The sequence below is a fragment of the Nelusetta ayraudi genome, unplaced genomic scaffold, assembly GCF_046127955.1.
Source record: "Nelusetta ayraudi isolate G7.1 ecotype Tasmania unplaced genomic scaffold, CSIRO-AGI_Nayr_v1 ptg000006l, whole genome shotgun sequence".
In the NCBI taxonomy this organism is placed as follows: Eukaryota; Metazoa; Chordata; class Actinopteri; order Tetraodontiformes; family Monacanthidae; genus Nelusetta; species Nelusetta ayraudi.
In genome coordinates this window covers 6432337-6451320 of record NW_027466056.1, presented here as the reverse complement: position 1 = coordinate 6451320, position 18984 = coordinate 6432337, and the positions used below count along the sequence as shown (strand labels likewise).

General features: G+C 44.3%; 1 protein-coding gene across 1 annotated transcript; it reads left to right on the top strand.

Annotated features, from left to right (window-relative positions):
• Positions 1–2736: 2736 nt before the first annotated feature.
• On the top strand, positions 2737–18241 carry anos1a (anosmin 1a). The gene is made up of 14 exons (XM_076012406.1): positions 2737–2985; positions 5519–5566; positions 11328–11393; positions 11686–11908; positions 12341–12525; positions 12739–12868; positions 12971–13176; positions 13640–13766; positions 14132–14239; positions 14774–14862; positions 15186–15357; positions 15830–16053; positions 17000–17141; positions 18023–18241. The coding sequence occupies exons 1-14, from the start codon at positions 2761–2763 to the stop codon at positions 18073–18075; spliced, it is 1998 nt and encodes a 665-aa protein (XP_075868521.1). The 5' UTR covers positions 2737–2760; the 3' UTR covers positions 18076–18241.
• Positions 18242–18984: the final 743 nt, after the last annotated feature.

Sequence of the window (18984 nt, the reverse complement as noted above, 5' to 3'; positions counted from 1 at the left end):
AGCCAATGAGAAGATTTCAACATTAAAGCATTTAGTTCAGTGAGCTTTGACTTAATGACGAAAAGTGCAAAGAAGAGCACCAAAGAACCTGAAAGAAATGCTTTTGTTTTACTCCATTTAGCTACGCAATGCTGCCTGAAATATAAATGGGTATACCATGTATACCCTGCACTACACCGCTGCCCGTATCTGAATCAATCTGAGCTAAATGGGACATGCTGATCAATATGCCTTCGCTGCTATCAAGGAGGGTAGCATCAGTGTCCTATCTTTAGTACCAGGTACCTAAAAAGACGTCAGAAAGCCAACTTTGGTTGTAACCCGTGGCTGTTCGATTGAGTGTTGGGTTTCTAGGGTCTCCTACCGATCTCCCCATTCTGAGCCCTGACATCAACAACACTTGGCTGGACCACTACCCTACTGTTATTTCCCCCCCTCTTTTAGGGACCGTTCTCTGTAAACCTCAGAGATGGTTGTGCTAGCGTGAAAGTCAGAAAGTCAGAGAAGAAAGTCAGAGTGACTTAGAGCCTGTTTCCTCTGCATTCCGATGATGGCTTTGAACCTCAGCAAGTCATCCTCACTGTGCCTACATGCCTGAATGCATTGGGTTGTGGCCAAGTGATAGCAAGTTAGCTCAGAGTTTACCATTGGCTGCCATGACTCTTTCAATGACATGGTCAATAACAGGTATAGTAAGATGAATACCATGAACTGGGGAAGAAAAAAAGAGGTAAGTTCCAGGCCCAGAAGAAAAAGTGGAAAACCGGACTCGACGCACAATGATCCAATTATGTTGTTGTAGTTTGTTGTTGTAGTTTTTTTTAATTTGTGAAACAACAAGGCAAGGCCTCGGCGGGGAGTGCAGGGGTTTCCTCCTTCCTCTTGTGGGCGGACCACCAGTGCATTGGCCCTGCAACAATCTGGAGACACTCACTTCATTAACAGACACGCTTGAAAAAAAAAAAAAAAATACACTGTACCAGATGGGAACGAGTCACTTTCAAGATTGTGTTGGGGAGTCCCTGTTCCTTCAGCTGGGGTCAAATCATTTGGGTCAAAGATTTGAAAGTCTATCTGCACCTGAGTTCACCTCCTCATTGCTTTACCGGGAAAAACAAACACACAAACCTTTATGCTGCAAAGGCTCATTACTTTGAAAAACACACAAAGCGGGGGTGCAGCAGTAAATGCTAAAGGGGCGGGGAAATAAATAAATAAATAGTCGTGCTCCTTGTTAAACGCCGCAGGATGCTCCGTGAGCTCAAGTGGGGCCTCGGCGTGCCAGTCACGAGAGAGCCGGCAAAAGATCTCTTCAGAGTTTCCAACACGTCACGATCTCTCCTTTCCTTGGGCAAGGAAACCAGCGGTGCGCCGCCCCGTTCATGAGACATGTTTGTGGTAACATTTATAGGCCGTGTATATTTAGAAAAAAAAAAAGGAAAGCTGTTGTTTTGTAGCTTCTAGTGAAATTTACAGCTGGGATTCCCTGGAAAATACATTGCCTGTGTCCTCCTAAAAAATGAGACGTGCTGTTGCGGGAACCACCGTCTGGGAAAAGGGGTTCCACCTGTGCGTCAAGCAAAGCGAAGCTCGGTTGAACGCTTTAACGCTAATTAACGTTTTAACGCCCCCAAACGTCTGGACTTAGCATTGGAACGACGCAGCGAAAGCCTTTCATCAACAGAACAAGCGTCAGTGACGCTTTGGCCGTGGTTGTCGCCGCTGGAGAAACACTCTTAACACCGCCGGGGTTTTTTATTTCCGCACATTAGTAAAGAGTTTCGAGGAGTTGTGGCGAATCGCAAAGACTTATCGTGCAATGTGACATCACGTCCGATAGAGACTGGTTGTAAACCGTCAGTGCGAGGACTTGCGCGGAAAGAAAACTTTGATCAGTGCTGAGCGTGGGTGGGGTTATAGCAGGTCAAAAAGGTCAATTTCAAGCAAGTCATTGTTATGCAAATGAGATTTTTGTATTCTGTTTATTTATTTTTTTTTTTCAAGTGGGACACTCTAATGTTAATTGCGGGGAGGAGGAGGATGAGATTCACATGCACTAAACATGCAATCAAAAGACTGACACAGATGAAAAAACACCACTGGAGCTTCAGTAGCCAAGTTTTTTATTACCTCAACTCTGACAACTATGAAAATTGCTTATCGCCTCTTTAATACAAAGTAATGGGAGTTGTTTTTGCAACTTTTTTTTATTTTTTTATTTTTTATTTTTTTACAATTGTTGTCAGAAAATATATTTCTTACTATCTTAATATTTTGCAGTGAAAGGATGTTGCTTTGGGTAGAGGGTTGGTTGATCCTCATACATTCATACAGTAAAGGTGTTGTGGAGGCCGAGGGGGTGAGGACAGTGCCGATGCGAACGCACTGCACTTTTAAAGAAAAATGTCAAACCAAATCAGAAGGTCATTTATTTATACATTATTCTTATCTTCTTGTAAGCACTTGGAAAAACTCACCTTCGTGAGTTGGTCACAGTACAGTGAGTGAAATCAGCTTTCTTTTTTCCCTCCCTCTTTTCTCCCCCCTGGCATGTTGGCACGTTTTGGCACGCATGATACACAGTTGAGAGTCATCCTCCCGCAAACCCCTCACCCCCCAACCAGCACCCCACGCCTAGCTCTACATTAGCTCCGCCCCTGGCCATATAATATAATTTCCACCTCCGGCGGGCCCTCCACTCCACTCCATCACATCCTCTCCTCTCGTCTCTCTCACTCCGCGCAACTCTCTGGACAAGCGATGCTGGCCGCGCGCGTCACCTCCAGCCTCCCACTGTGGATTATCTTCCTCCTCCTTCTCCTGGGCTCCGCCGCGTGCGCCAGGAGGCAGCGCGACCGTCCCGACGACGACGGTGACGACGACGACGACGGAGGCGACTCGTGGTCGGAGAGCGTCGCGAGGGCGCGCTGCGCGTCGCGGTGCCTCGGCGTGCACAACGCGGCCGCGCTCGGCGCACCAATGCAGGTAAGGACGCATTGCGCGCGCAAAGTGGCCGATCTGAGAAACTTACGCAAGTTATTTAAATGATGATAATAAGAATAATCACAATCGGATCATCGCTGTTTATTCGATTGTAATTGCATATATAATTTTCGGGCAAAAGTTTTTCCAATATAAAATGTGTGACTTCATGTTTGTTTAAGGCAACCATCAGTATGATTTTGGTCATTTGAAACATACTACTACTACTGCTACTACTACTAATAAAAATAATAATAGATTCCAAAACACGGGACGAGGTGTTAACATCCTTTGTGCAAGCACATGCAAAGTTCATTGGTGAACACTAAAAACAACAACTGTTTGAAATAATATAATAATAGTAATAATAGTAATAATGACAAAACATTTGCTTTATTGGCTGGGAATTTTGTATTGGGCTGATTTGACTCTAGAGTGTTTTAAAACACCTTTACACAGCAAATAAAAAGCTTTGTGTCAAAAATGTATATTTTTTGAGTGTTCAAAACTCCCCCCTCTCCTCCCGAGCCCATCCTTCAACTCCTACTCACTTCACAATCAAGTTTGTAGACCTACATTTCTTTCTCGGTTCCCGCTTCCATCTGGCATCGTCCCATAAAAGCGCTGTGACAGAAAGAGAACAGCGAGGACCGTTTGTTAGCCTGATTATTCATGGATTCATTCCCTGTCATGTACCATCTCTTCTCCCACACACACAATCACACACACACACACACACACACACACACACACACAGGCGCATGCACCAATTGGGGGAGGGGATTTAAGTTGGAGAGGGGAGGGGCCCTCAGATAACCACTTAGTCCGACAAACGCCGGCAAAAACGATGACCCCGGGCCACTGGGCGAGAGAAACGTTTTCTCAACTCCACAACCTTTTCACTCTCTCCTCTCGGAGCATCGATGTTCCACTGGAGTCAGTTGTTGTCGTTGTCCCCCTTGCGGCGTAATCGATCACACCAGTGATTTAGGGAGGTGGGACGATCGGGAGGAGCGGGATCGTCCCACTTCTAATGGTGTTGACGTCAACTCGTCTTCTTACTCCGCCTCCTTTTGTTTGTTTTTGGTCACAGAAAGTCCACTATAGCACTTACTTGTCTCTGTCTATTTTGTTGTTAAGCGAGTAGCTACTTGAGTTGCTACTTGGCCCGGGTATCGAGCGAGCTGAGTCGAGCTGAAAGTGGGGTGGAGGGCCACAGGGTGATTCACGAGAGTGACGGCTTTGCAAAAATCAAATCAATCTTTGTACCCTTGGTGCAGTAGGTGAGAGAAACGCCTAGATAACCAGTGAGGGAGAGTCTAAAATCTAAAAAAGAGTAAAATGTGATCAACATAATACAAATATGGTACCATAACATGAAGTCGACTGGCTTTTGGTTTGTCTTGCACCTTAAAGGTTAGGTTTGCAATATTTAGAAATTTTGAGAGGAAACAGCGGCATCAAGTGGTTATGTTTTAGATTGCTCTTTCACTCACCCTCCCTCTACCGAGTTTGCCAGTGAACTATAGTGGCCTGCCAGCGCACAAATGGATACCTCATCCCCCTTGTTCTTCTTTGGCTTATTTGACGATGCGAGCGTTCACCCTAAATACCAAACGCGCTGTCAGGCAACCTTGATTGTCCACAACAGGCTTCCTTAGAAATATGGCAGTGCAAGATGGCAGCTAAATGGGAGCAAGACCTATACATATACTTATATGAGAACCATTCTATGGTTCTGTTTTATTCTATTGTACTGTGAAAATATATACTTTTATTAATGTATTTACAGGCAGTGTATTAAGCTTTTGCCAAGTAAAAATCAAGCCAATATCAGTTCGAAGCGAATGTTGCCCAGTGATCCGCAGCGCAATTCCCTTATCGCACCTGCGGGGGGTGCTGCCTTGCAAGATGATACCATCTTAACAGCTTCGCCCAAGTATAGAGTGATGACACCGTTGCCGTCATCCACTCAGGCCCGAGCTCCAAGGGCAGCGAAGTAGCTAAGCTCACCCTTTGCTGACCATTGATAAAGCTTCTGTCATGCTAAGGAAAAAATAAGGAGCTCTTATTTAAGATTTGCCCAAATAAAAAACACAAGTATATTTGTCAATTTCACACCGACAAGGGCAGCTTCATGTGTTCTTGAGACAACATCGCCGATGAGGCTCTGCCATTTTTGAATCATGTTAAAATACAGCACAGGCACACGTGACTTGACAGGCTACCCCGGTTCACCTTCCATCACTTTTTTGGGCAAAGTGCCCAATTACTCGCAAGTGGGAAGGCCCGCCGAGAATGTCAAGTCGAAAGGAAAAACAGCAATTTGTCTTTGGAGAGGAGCAGTGTTTTGTTGTACAATGCGCACATCTATTTTCTTTTTTTCTGGCAAACTGTAATTATATCAAGTGCCTCTCGGGCTGTGGTGGCACCGCAACCTCTAATTAAGGCATTAAAACGTATCCCTTTGTGCTAAATTCCATTAGATTGACTGTATAATTCTCCCCCTTGTCTTGTCTCTGTTCCTCCTCCACAGAACAATGGGTCCTTGGGCTGGTGTCAGAGTAATAAACAGTGTGCAAAGGTTGGTACCAATGAAAACACACACACACACACACACGCACACATGCACACACACACAGTTATTTACTAAAAGAAAAAAAAAAAAACACTAGTCAAGATTGTAATTGTACGCTGCATCAACACCAAAACAAACAGGCACACAGGCACTTTTTCAGAGGCCAGAAAAGAAGGATGGAACAGAGCCACCAGTACATTGTGGGTAGTGATGGATGTTTTCTTGTTTGTATTCCTTTATCCAAAGTCAGTTGAACCCAAGCTGAATCTCGGACATATTTTTGCAGAGTTCTGTGTCGTAGGCAGGTCCCTCACTTGGAAACATCGATGTTTCCAAGTGAGGGACCTGCCTACTCGCTGACAAACCACACATTGCTCACTTTAACTCAACCTGACCTCCCTCTTTCTGGTCATTTCAATACAGTCTGTTCAGTAGAGTATTCTCTATTTGGGTTAAGATTTTAGCGCGGCCCCTCTGCAGACGTTTCCTGTACTAGTAGAAATGAGAAAATGTCTTGTCATGTGTCATGTGTATTTTAATGGGGCTTCGATCTTGTGCTTCATTAAAATTAAAACGAATTCAGATTGTATTGGTTTGCAGGTAAGACAGAGGTGATGTATCCTGGGCTAGGGCGTTGCGTCAGCCAATTAGATCGCCCCAAATGTAGTTTTCCACTTGTTTTGACCACGTATCTCTTTACAAATCGAAACTAATCTAAGACAGTGGCTAATGACCAGAAATGTATCTCACAATCATTCCCATTTTGAGGTTTACACACACAGTCGGCCAAATCGAATTCGAACCTGAATATAATCACATATAATAATTACTTTACTGCAAAGGAGGTTCTGGATCAGGCAACATTCCCAAAGAGAAGCCAGGTGTCACGCTCAGATTACAACTATTTATTTATTTATTTTTTGAGGAAAAGGAGTCTTCCTCTTTTTTTCATCTTTCATAAACAATATAAACATGCAGCTGAAATTATGAAATAGATGTAGTTAAGTTTTGGAACTCATATGGGGCTGCAAGACTTCCTCCATGCAATAAATCTCTGAAGTTTGGTGTGTGTGTGTGTGTGGTGGTGACCTATTGGTTGCTGTGTGTAAACTCCAAGGTGTGTGTGTTCGTGTGTATGGCCAGGGCGATAAATCACTCCGTGCCAACCTAAACCAGCGTGAGTGCACTCTTTATGTTGATGTATGCCGGTGCGCTGTTGTGGTTATTATCCGCTGGCCGGCTCAGCTATTCATCACTGCGCCGCGGCCTCCGATGGCATCACAGCTGTTTCCCAGCCAATACATCAGCGCTCACGATGGAGAAAGACCCTAATGAACGAGAAATGAACTGCCGCATCCCTCTGTTGTATCATTAAACTAAAGAAATCACGCCTAAATAACTCAAACAATTCTGTCTTTGGTGAGCCGCGGAGACATTCATGAAACTTGGCAGCATCCCACTTATGTAGCCGTGTGAGCTTAGCCATGACTCGCAGCGATAAGGTGTTTTATTAAGGGTTTAAAGAATGAGATCGGGCTTTTGAGGCAAAGGAGATGCTGACAAATGAGATTCAACAATAAGCAACGGCATAAGAAGTTGCTGGCAACTCCAATCTCGTAGAGCACATCCCACCACGCCTTTACGATCGATCCTTATTAACCCATTTGCAAGCGACCATCGTTCCACTGAAAAGTGTTCTTACTAATGCCATCTGGTGGTTCCTCTCATGGTGTATTTTGCATTAAAACTGGGCATTTTGAAGTGTCTATAGCGTCAGAACAGCTGCCCCACCGCCATCACAAATAGGGAAGCAACCACCTCAACCGCGGCAGCTTCAGAAAACAAATGCAAATAGCCTGAAACGTGCTCCAAATAAAAGCAAACTTGTGATTAAAAATTATACTGGACATAACCCAAAATTCAGGGAGTCGTCTTCTGTTACCACAACTGTGACAAGGAGGGGAGTATGAGTGCTATGCCCCTTGGTTTGGTTGACATGTTGTGCCCTGCTGCGCTCCGTAGTGGTAAAAAAAAAATGTGCGTATTGCCACCGAGCTAAATATCACGAGGTACACTGGTTGCTATCGGTTGCCAGGACAACACAGCAATACTCATATCTTCAGAGATGGAATGGCAGTAATGCGATCAAGACTGTGGCAAGGTTCCTATTCCAGTTTTTTTTTCTCTTCGCAAAATTAAAGCAAAAACCACTCCGGAGGAGCTCATGTTTGTTGTCACTTGTTCAGCAGCTCGGCTCGGAAAAACACAGATGTTCTGCGATGACAGCTGTTCTTAGAAGTACCGCTGCTGGATCAGAAGCTCTTTCATCCCGTGGGCAGCTCCCTGATCAAAGGCTACGTTTATTAGCGGCGGCTATCTACGACTGCAGCCCGCTTTGTTCGGGTGCGTTGTTTGTTTTTTGTGTATTAGACGATTTGCTAGCTGCTGGAGTTTACCCCAGCTGTGTTCGGAGCCTGGACGAGTTTGCCACTTTCAACATTTCCGAAGTGTAAATGGTTCTGGTTCTGAGCAGGGACCTTCTATAAGGAGTCAGAGCACACAGATCATTTCAATCATATCCCGTGCCCTTTTTCAAACAGCCAATCATCTGCGCTGTCATCACTGAACTGGCATAATTATTGGTCCTTCATAGCACAGTAGCTGTTTCCAGTAGCTGACAGGTATGATATAGAATGTCTCTGAGTGAGTTAGTTAACGCTAGTTTCATTTGCATTAGGTCACCAAAGCTTATGCATCAGATTCATCCCTGACAATATAGAACGTCGTTGATCAGGAAGTCACCATTGCTGCATTCGGTCGTAAGTTAACATATTCTGTGCCCTCCTTCTACTTTAAAAAGATGCTTAGCAAGTCCATGCCACGCAACTGGGAGCATACCATCCCTGCAACCGACACAGCATGCCTGGCTTGCCTTGTAAAGAACTGATGCAACTTTGGTTGCCTGCCCAGCGCCAGCCTCCAAAGAACACACCTCACTTCACACGCCAACATCAGCATCACTGGCCTAGCTGTAAGCTCTACACTCTGTCTCTCCACGTCAGTAATGGCAGGGGAGACGTGTCTGCCAAGAAAGAAGTTATTGAAGGATCAAGGAACAGGTTCTTTTTTTTCTGATTAGAGGCGGTCAGGCATACCGCCAATGCTCAATAGTCTTATCCAAGGCCAGCCAGGTGTGTTGTGTGAATGGCGGGATTGTCATTTCCCCTGTTCCAAGTCAAAGAATCCTAAAAAAAAAATCATTTCGAAACCCTAACATTAAGGTCGAAAAATTCACAGCACTGCTTTCAGGTGCGGTGGCTTCTACTTATTCAATGTTGCCGCGACATCCCAAGGGTTTCAAAGTTCAGCATCTTTTTTAGGCAGACTCAGAGGTCTGCATGAGGTATTGCAATAAACCTTTCTGAATTAAATCACATCTCTAACATTTGAGTGATTCCCAAAAAGCAGGTGAAGCTGTTGGAAAGCAAACCTGTGTACTGTCCCCCCCCGCCAAATTTCTTCATTAAAATTTTTCATACAGACTGAGGGAAACAAATGATCCAGTGTCATTTAAGTTTGTAAAACGGAAAATAATGTCTAAGTCGCCGTCCCTTATCTGTCCATGTATGATGGTGAACCTTAGCGGTGCAAAACCCATCGCTTTGCATTTTTGACCATTTGGTCGGTAGCCAGTAACGACTCCTTCACATCTTTAGGCAACTGGCAGTGATTTTCTCTTTTCCACTGTGCCACAAGTACTTCTTCACTCCATTATCTCCAGGCGGTTGTGCGCAAATCAATCACATTTAAATTTTTTAACATTTATCCCTGAACCTTAAAAGGTCTTTGTGTTGTCCCTCCTCAATCCTTCTATAACAAGGAAGAAGTCATGTCCTCCGCCTCAAGTCAGCTTTACTTGTGGTTATGGCAGAATTGGGACGCTCCATTTGAGCTCCAAATGGGGCGGAAAACGAGCCGAGGCTGCGGCGGCGGCACTGGGAATGGAGCAAGGGCCGCAATGCCATTCCGGATTAGGGGATGAGTTCTCTGGCGGACACTGGGGGGAGGCGAGATGGGAGATGGCAGGCTGGAGCGCGAGGCTGTCGGCCGCGCTTGTTGGGAGTCTTTCTTACGCGGCAGAAATAGCCGCTGTTCCGCTTGCACTGTCCGTTTGGCTGCGTCTCCTCTTTTTTCCACCCCTGTCTGCTGTTAACCCTGCTTTGGTCCAAAAATCCCCCCCAAAAAAACTGTTGAATAAAGTTAAGCTCCCTGACACCGTTCAAAGATAAGGATGTCTTCCACTCTTTTTTTTGCCGATGATCTGACGGAGCGCCGTCAAATCCTATCAGGTCTTGACGTGCCCTGCTCGGCGGTCGTCACTTTGATGGCTTTGGCGGATGTTCGCCTCGAGGCTTGCAGATGGGGCCGACCGTGCCCCCAAATCCCGCCCAAAGCCCCCTGAAATGCCGGTAATAATCCCCTCGTGGCAGTGCCGGCTGTTTACACACAACAGCAAATCGGCTCGTCTGACTGGCAAGGCTCGGCGTGAACCCATCGGACTCAACAACGCAGGGCCGAAAAAGCTGCGACAAAACTGGAGCGCATCATCGAAACGTACACTACCGCTCAAAAAATTTGAGGTCATTGACTCCATTAAAACCAGCTTCTGAAATTACTCATGCAGTAACATGAGCAAGTCTATGGACCCACTTATGGAATGGCTTTGACAGTTGTTGTCTTGATGTCTGTCTGTATTCTAATCACACTTAGTTGCTAAACCATAAGAGTAAACAAAGCATCATGGTTAATATTTTTGTGTGTTCAAACAGAATTTATTTTGACCATTACTAGCACTTTTAATTAGACATTGGTTTTTCATTAAACCCAAAAATGTTGCAATAATTGTTAAATGAATGAATGAACTGAATTGAACTTTTGAATGGTAGCGCAGCTCTCGCTTTCTGCCCTCGTGCCGCCACCATCCGCGCTCCTCCCCCCCCCCCTTGCTGTTCCTCAGTACAGCGTAAAATTGCGGCTCGTGTGCAGTTACCTCCCTACCCCATCCCCCGGGAGTGGCTGTGCTCGCTGGTGCAAGATTAAGCTTTCTGCCACTGGGAAAGTAGCATATCAACTGTCAACGCACTCCGAAAAATGATCCAGAGGGAGATAAAAACGGGAAGGGATTTTAAAACCTTTGAATTGCACCGTTAAATAGTTTCATGCTTATTTGACTCTTCATAAAAATGCAACATAAAAAAAGAAAAAAACAAACGACAATCAAACAAACGGTCAATTTATAATGCCCTTGCATTATATGAATGTGTCCTACAGAGTCATACAGGGCGGACACAGGCAACTGTAAAGTATGTCAAAAGTTTGTAAAGTTTGTGCTGGAAAGTTTTCTGCCTGAACATAAACAGCATTTTTCTCCATGAAGGGAACCTCAGGGGACACAAGGGGATGTTTGCAACTTAAAGGGGCAAAGTGCGATTTTCATATCCGTCAGTGAAATAAGATATAAAGTCATGAAAAATTGGTACGTGACGCTATAGTGGCGTTATTCCTTTAGACCGGTTGCACATCACCACTGTTATGAATACTGAGATGCGACCGCCTCTACTTTGGGCAAACGCGCCCTAGCTTCGGAAAACACATGCAAATCGCATGTGTTTTTGAACGCTAACAGATGCTATTATTAGCTTGAATTACACAGACACTACACTTCAACGTCATGTTTTAATCACTGCTCTCTCTTTTAACTCGGCAGTGCCTGGAACCCTGCAAAGACTCCTGGGAAATGGAAAGGAAAAGAAACTGCAGAGAGATGTGCGAGGTAGAGCAACTCAGATTGTCAGCCCACTAATAACAATAGTTCAAATTAAAGAAGGCAACTTGTGTCTGTACTGGAGTTTGTATATAAGGTGGATTTTAAAGTCTGATTGAATGCTGATGAAGATATTTTCAATATTTGGTTTTGTGAGTGCAAAATGTTTTGTTGTTATAAAATCAGTGTTAGCATTAGCTTCATTTCACTTTTAGCCCACGCTAACGGCCTACAACAACTGAACGGCGTACAAATAAGATGCCATCGTCTTGCAAACCTTAGTGAACTTTTCTCCTGGTAGCGGGTGTTCCCCAAAAAGCACTGGGAGTGTGTTGCCAGCTGCGAGTTCCTCCAATCGGTGCTGTCAGCGAAGCAGGGCAGCTGCCCACCTCCAGAGGGAGCCAGCGGCTTCGCGGCGGCCTGCGTGGAGAGCTGCGACCGTGACCAGGAGTGTCCTATGCAGAAGAAGTGTTGCTCCAATAGCTGCGGCCACACCTGCCAGAGCCCAAAAGACCTCTACAAAGGTAAGCGAAAAGCAAACCCTCGACTGACTGACTGACTGTGTGGATTTTCTTCTGCAAAACAGCTAAAATGACATAAAACTTGAGAAGCACAATCTAAAAGATTGATTGTCTTTGAATTTAGTATTTAGCCCTTGGACCAGATATACATATCAGCACAACAGCGACGCTATTTATCCAGTCTTACTTGACATCTCTCTATATATGCACATTAAAAAATAAGGCCTTAAAATAATTGGTTAAAATCAGGCAAACTCTTGAGGAAAAGCTACGGCTTGATTTTATCTCAACGTGCCAATATTGCAACGGTCAGATTTTCTTTTGCATCACAGAGACAACTGAAAATGAGATGCAGTTAATTGTTACGCTACCAGAAAGCTATGTCACTACGTAGTCGCAGTACCAGTGATCTGACAAGTAGTACTGGTTTTGCAGGTACTCCTCAGAAACCGAGGAAAGAGCTGAACTTCCAGGAGCTGTCGTCCAGTCAGCTGGAGGTCTACTGGTCGTCCCGCTTCAACGTCTCGGCCGAACCCGTCGTCTACGTCCTGCAACGGAGGTGGAACTTTGGCATTCAGCCGAGCGAGGACGCCGCCACTGCCTGGCAGGCGGTCGCACAGGTGCGCCACTAGCTTTATTTATTTTGACTTTATCCACCCAACCATTCGTCGATCCATCAAAGTAATGCTTGCAATTTTGTGTCAGTCCACCTTTTAAAATTCAGCCATGTGTCTGCACTTTTTTGGTATTGTCAGGGGTTATTAAAAAGTGTCATCATCAGCAAACGGCATCATGAGGATTATTCACGAAACCTGTTCATTGATCTCTCGCAGACGACCGAGCAGGGTGCGAGGCTCGCCGACATTCGGCCGGGCCGCTGGTACCAGTTCAGGGTGGCGGCCGTCAACAGCCGCGGGACGCGAGGTTTCACCACGCCTAGTCGACACGTCCACTCCAGCAGAGGTAAAATAAAATATACCATCGTTAAAAACAGCTTTTGTCTCAACTGTTCTGAAGGTTCAAAGTATCAGCGCATGATATTCCACCAATTCCCCCAATCCCCAGACCCTCCCAACCCTCCAGCTCCCACTGAGCTGAGAGTGACCAACATGAGTTTTGGCCCCGGCCGCGCTGTGGCCGCCAGGGTCCAGTGGAGCATGACCTCCGACCTGGACGTTCCGGTCCACCACTACAAGGTGAGCTGGAGCTGGACTGCTGCCGGACAACCCTCTGCTTCATCGGTGACCAAAAGGAGGAAGATCGTGAGGGAGGTGAGGACACAAACAAGCAGTTATGTTTTAAGCACTTACTGTATCTGGAGCAGGGGTGGAGCTACGGATGGGCCTGGACTAGAGATCTTTTTAATCATATAATCTTTTACGTGCATCTCATCGGGCTCATCAGTTTTTGCCCCCGGCCTGCCCCAAGTCAGGCACAATGACCTCAATATGTGAGACAAAACTCCTATCTAAGGGGATCAAAATCGGCTAACAATTTTGAACCCTATGACTAAAAGTGGGTTATTAACCCCCCTCTCATGCATGGCATATTGATAATGGTATAGCCTGGGGCCACCAGTGACTGCTGGGTCCATAGATTTTGCTCCCCTAGCAAGGATGAGATAATGGCAGTTCCTTCAGTCAGATGAGTTTTTGGGAATTCTTAAAAAGAGTTCATGTTCTTGTAGTGTACTGAATATCCTTCCTTTGTGTGTGTGTGTGTGTGTGTGTGTAGAGTCACGTGGACATGGACAGCATGCGGTCCAACAGGACCTACAGCGTGGAGGTTCAAGCTGTTTCCTACTGGCGACAAACGCAACTCAAGGGCCCCCGAGCTATTGTCCATTTCACCACACAGCGCTGTATGTCACAATTCATATAAATATATATATATGTACATATATTAATTTGCTAGACCCCAACCGAGATGGATTGAGGATAATTTACATAGAACTGAGTACCCTTTATTGTCTAAACCCAACATATTGCAATTTCAATTCTGAGAAAACTGGGATACAAGCCAATCACCAGCCTCCGAAAAAAAAGTTATTGCCCTTACCTAAGGCTGGTGAGGTTGCAAATGCATGAAGTAGAGGTACCTGAACCTTGGATAGATGCATAATAATTGGCAGGTTAATTGTGGATGACTTCTGTGTTGCACATCTTTCATTCCGTTTTTGTGTAAAGTTGAGCGTCAATTTCTGACTTTCTTTTTATCTGCTTGAAGCCATGGGCCCTGTTCCAGGAAAGCCAACGGGCGACAACCTGGATGTGGGGACGCCTTTCTACCAGGACGGGCAGCTGCAAGTGCATGTTTACTGGCAAAGCGCCATGGGTATGTTCGCGCAAGACAGTTGGTGTGCAATTTGTTTCAGAAGTTACAGTTAAAGTCCCAGTGATTGCCACATCCCAAATGATGTAAAATTTATGCTCCACATTTGACCCACCCCCTGAGGAAGCGGTGGGCAGCAGCGGTGCCCCGCCCAGGAATCATGGGGGGATCTAACTCCCTAATTCCAAACCTGAATACTGAGAATACTGAGTGCCAAGCATGGAGGCAATGGGTACAATTTTGTCAGTCTTTAGAATGATCCTGCCGGGTTCTGAACCAGCTGGGACACTCAGCTGGACAAAGAATAATCCAGTCTGGGAAGTATTTCATACCCTCCGTCTGGAGGGCTAGTTAGCACTCGCAAATCCCCTCGCTCGATGTCCCTATGAGGACGGATACCCTGGTGAGAACAACACTAGTGTATGGCCAATGGGACCGGGGTGAATTGGGATTGGGACCAAACTAAGATTGTCCTATTGACTGACCGGCTAATGTGACAATGGCCAATAACAGTTGCACACAATGTTGTCCACACAGATCCCTCAATAGAATACTACAGAGTCCGCTGGGCACCAGAGTACTGCGGGCACAACCAGACTAGAGCCATGGAAAAGATCACCACACAGGTAAGCTGCCACATTTTTCGCAAATAGTTAGCGAATTGTGACGTCAACTGCCCTTTTGAAGCAGTTTCCACATCTTTTTGTCCAATCAAAAGATTTAACATCGCCAGATCTCTTGTGTTTCGTTTTCACACTGACACAACTGGCATTGTATCCATTCCGGTCCACTTCCCTGGTTGCAAGTGATCAGACACTTGACATGTTTTGGTTGTTCTTGATGGTTTTGGGAAGACCAAAAAGAGGAAAAACTCGGACCAAATATTGAAGACGTTTAAAGAACCAAGTGCCTCAAGTGGTACTGATTTTCTCTTCTTCTTTCTCTTTAGGAGAGCTTTGTCAGCCTCAGGGGCTTGCTGTTTTCCTGCAAGTATAAGGTCCTTCTGCAGCCAGTGAGTAAAAAGACTCATCCACCAATGCAGAGCACCAGCTTCTTTACCCCTTCCTGTGCCACCATCCAAGCCAAGAGTCCAAAACCCATCATTTGTCCAGGGGAAAAAGGTGAGACACAAGTTGTTTTGAATCTTGCTATAATGCGATACTAGATATATTATGTAATAATGCGCAGGAATGTAGAAATATATACTTATGAGAAATATAATGGACTGCATATTAGGATGATATTGATACATATTACAACTTAACAACAATTTAATAAATCAAAATTGCTGTTTTTATTAGTATTATTATGAGGATATTTTATGCTATATATTATAGGATATATTATAAAATATTATCAGTAATTACACACAAGAGGCTGAATATAATATTTAAGGGCAAATTGAAAAAGTATAAGCCATCATCTCTTCTCACTTCTTTTCTTGCATATTCAAATAAATTCTACTCAATTTAAAAGTTTAAGCACATTTGCTTGCTATTTTTTTTTTACAGTATTCCCAAAAGCAGATTGAGAATTGCGTAATCCACACTTGATAACGTCTTATTAAACTACCAGTTTGCCTTCCTCCTGCAGTTCCTCGCCAGAAGGTTGAGGTGAAGGCAGTTAACCTGACAGCATCCTTTGAGGTGAAGGCTGGCAACATGACGGCCATCTTTAGGTGGGACGTCCCCACAACTCTTCCCCACCAGCCCCTGACTGGTTACCAGGTCACCTGGGCGGAGGTCATCCCCAACAACCGGCACAACACCGCCAAGCTGCCCCACAGCCTCATTTCACAGTCACAGATCCTCCCACCGGTCAGTAGCTTAATTTAGAGCGTTGCTGAATTATTAAGATTTAAAGGCACAGGAAGCAATTTTTCATTGTTGTCAGATATGAGGTGATATAAAATTGGTATGTGAAGCTGTGCGTGGCAGTTAGCGCATGTGAATCTCCGCCTCTTCCTAGTCACCGAAACAGCTGCCCTGCCACTGTTAAAAACAGCGAGCAAATGCGATTCAAAACATGCAAGTAGCACAAGGCGTGCTCCAAATAAATGCTAACGTTGGCCTAAATATTGCCGGATGTAACCCCGAAGCAGTAGAGTCGCATTTTGTTGGAAATTAATATTTTCTGTTTTATATTAACTAATTAACCAACCAGTCAACCAATTTTGTACTTTTATAGTAATACTTAAGCAGCCGTGCTACTAAATGTACCAACTGCTCTCTAAAGAAAAGTATTTCAACTCAATCAGTCTGGAGGAGTTTTTCCAGTTTTGTTTTTAAACACCAAGTTATCCTCATTTACCCAGCATTCATCATATATTTATATATATATATATATATATATATATATATATATATATAGATCGATAGATAGATGTATTAAATACATAGCACATATTTTTAAAGATCTTGCCTCAGGCATTATTTCAAATTCTTCCCCTGGAGGTAACTTTGTAATTGGGATATCCGGTGGCAGCAATTCAGTGTAGAAAAAATAATAATAATATAAATAAAATTGTATTAAATTGAATTGAAAATGTCGGTTTAATAAAGCCACGTTTATGCTGTGTTATATTATGCCAACTTTAGTCCTCTGGGCAACATTTCTGCGGCTCTGCGCTCATTTACGTCAGGCATTGATTCAGAAGCTGAGATGAATTTCGCCCTCCGGCTCATCTCAGGATTCAACGAGCTGACAAAAACAATCTTGTGGAGCTTCCGCGCAATTTCACACACCTTGAACATCACTTTTCAGGAGAGCAACGTCCTGGTGGTGTCGGGCCTGCACCCCGCCAGTCTGTACAGGCTGGAGGTGGAGACCATCACTGCCGAAGGCGAAGGTCCCACGACCAGCCGAACCTTCCAGACGCCCGCACGCCAAAGCTTTCTGAGGGAAAGTAAGTGGAAGAACAGAACCAAGAATTAAGCATCACCGGTGCCACTGACTATTCGAACATAAGTCCTTTTTATGCAGTCCCTTTTTAATGTAATACTAACCCTCACCCTGTACACTAGCATATCTTATTATATACCTGCAACTACATTCTCAAAAAAAATAAAGTGAGACGTGTAACGATACATACTATGTAATTATACACAGTGTAATATATCATCACTCTTGTAATATAATTATGACAAGTAATATAATATATATAACTATATTATATTTATACATACAAATTAATGTTTAGATCATACATATGGGGAATTTTGCAACCCTATATTGAAACCAATTATTGTACTGTGTGTATTGTGTTATGTGTCCATACCATGAAGCTGATGATTACATTGAATTATTATTTGTCATTATAGTACAGTTATAGATATTATATATATGTATATATATATATATATATGTACTTGCACTCAGGAGGCCAAACAAATTATTGATTTAGTCTCTTAAGGCTAGCGGTAGTATTCCATTTTTGGATCTCATTAGCTATTTTTTTTTCTTTTCTCCCAAATTCTTATAAGTGTTAAAATTTCACCCCACTCCAACTTTGACATGCTATACAGAATATGTATCTTCATTGCTCAAAAAAAGTATGATTAGTGTAAATGCGTTTTTACTTATGATTGTGGACCAATAAAACAACAACAGAAAAGGGGTGATTTGAACTACGAGGTTCAAACCCTAGTTGTAGCTTTAGCTGCCCTCTTTCCTCTTTCATTTTTTTTGTTTCATCACCGCCTCTGTAGGAAGCGCTTTAACCAAATCGATGTCTGTTTCAAATCCAACTCTGGAGCTGATCCATTTCTTTCCTCCCTCTACTCTCAGGTCCAAGACTGACCAAGCATCACCACAAAATACCCGTCATTGAAAGGCACTGAGGCTGCAGGTGCCAAGTGTCCTGACCTCCGGATGACCAGTCAGCCAGCAGAGCAGTGATGATTACCCGTCATAATCCATTTTCACCACTCCACACAGTATGCCAATGGGCACTAACGGCCCGTTGTAATCTGCTGCGCATGATAAATTTTTTGGGATATCGATGAAACCATTTGCAAGTTGCAAGTTCTGTTGAAAATAATGGCCGATCCCAGTCTCTTAATTTATGTGCATCATACCTAAACTCTCAGTGTTTGATTATGGTACGACAAATGTGCTGCAGAGTCGTATGAAGTCACAGTCTCTGTTGAAAAGTTGGGTGTGTGTTACAGAAGGTTCAGACTGCACTTAAAACTGGGAGGAAATTGAAATCACAGACGCCAAAACTCAAAAAATCTGGAGGCAAATCACACGTCCTTTCAGTAAATACCAGTCTCCTAATGGGATTTATGTGACTAATCCAATGATGATTGAGAAATGGCATGCAAAGCAACCCTAGTCTTGCCCGTGTAGTTTTGCCCCAGCCCCCTTCTTGTCGGATGTGCTTGTTGAAAATAGGTGTGATTGTTTTGCCCCTGAGGACTGCGATTTCTGTATCATTAGCACAATAAGTGAAGATGGAAGCTGCAGATGACAAAGGACACGCAAACGCTGATGAGGCAGCGCCATTGACTGTAGGTAAAGGTGGGCGGAGCCATCGTGACGTCACCCACTGGTTCACCAATACCCGTTTTGAAGCCTCAAGATTGATTTCATGGTCAGCGCCACCTTGAGGTTCCGATTGGTTTTGAAACTGGGAGATTCCATATTTGGATGTGTGGGTTGTACCTAAGTTGGGCAATGACAAACAACTGTCCACCCACTGGTAAAGCGAATACAGTTAGCTACCAAACTGGAGCTGTGTGCACGAC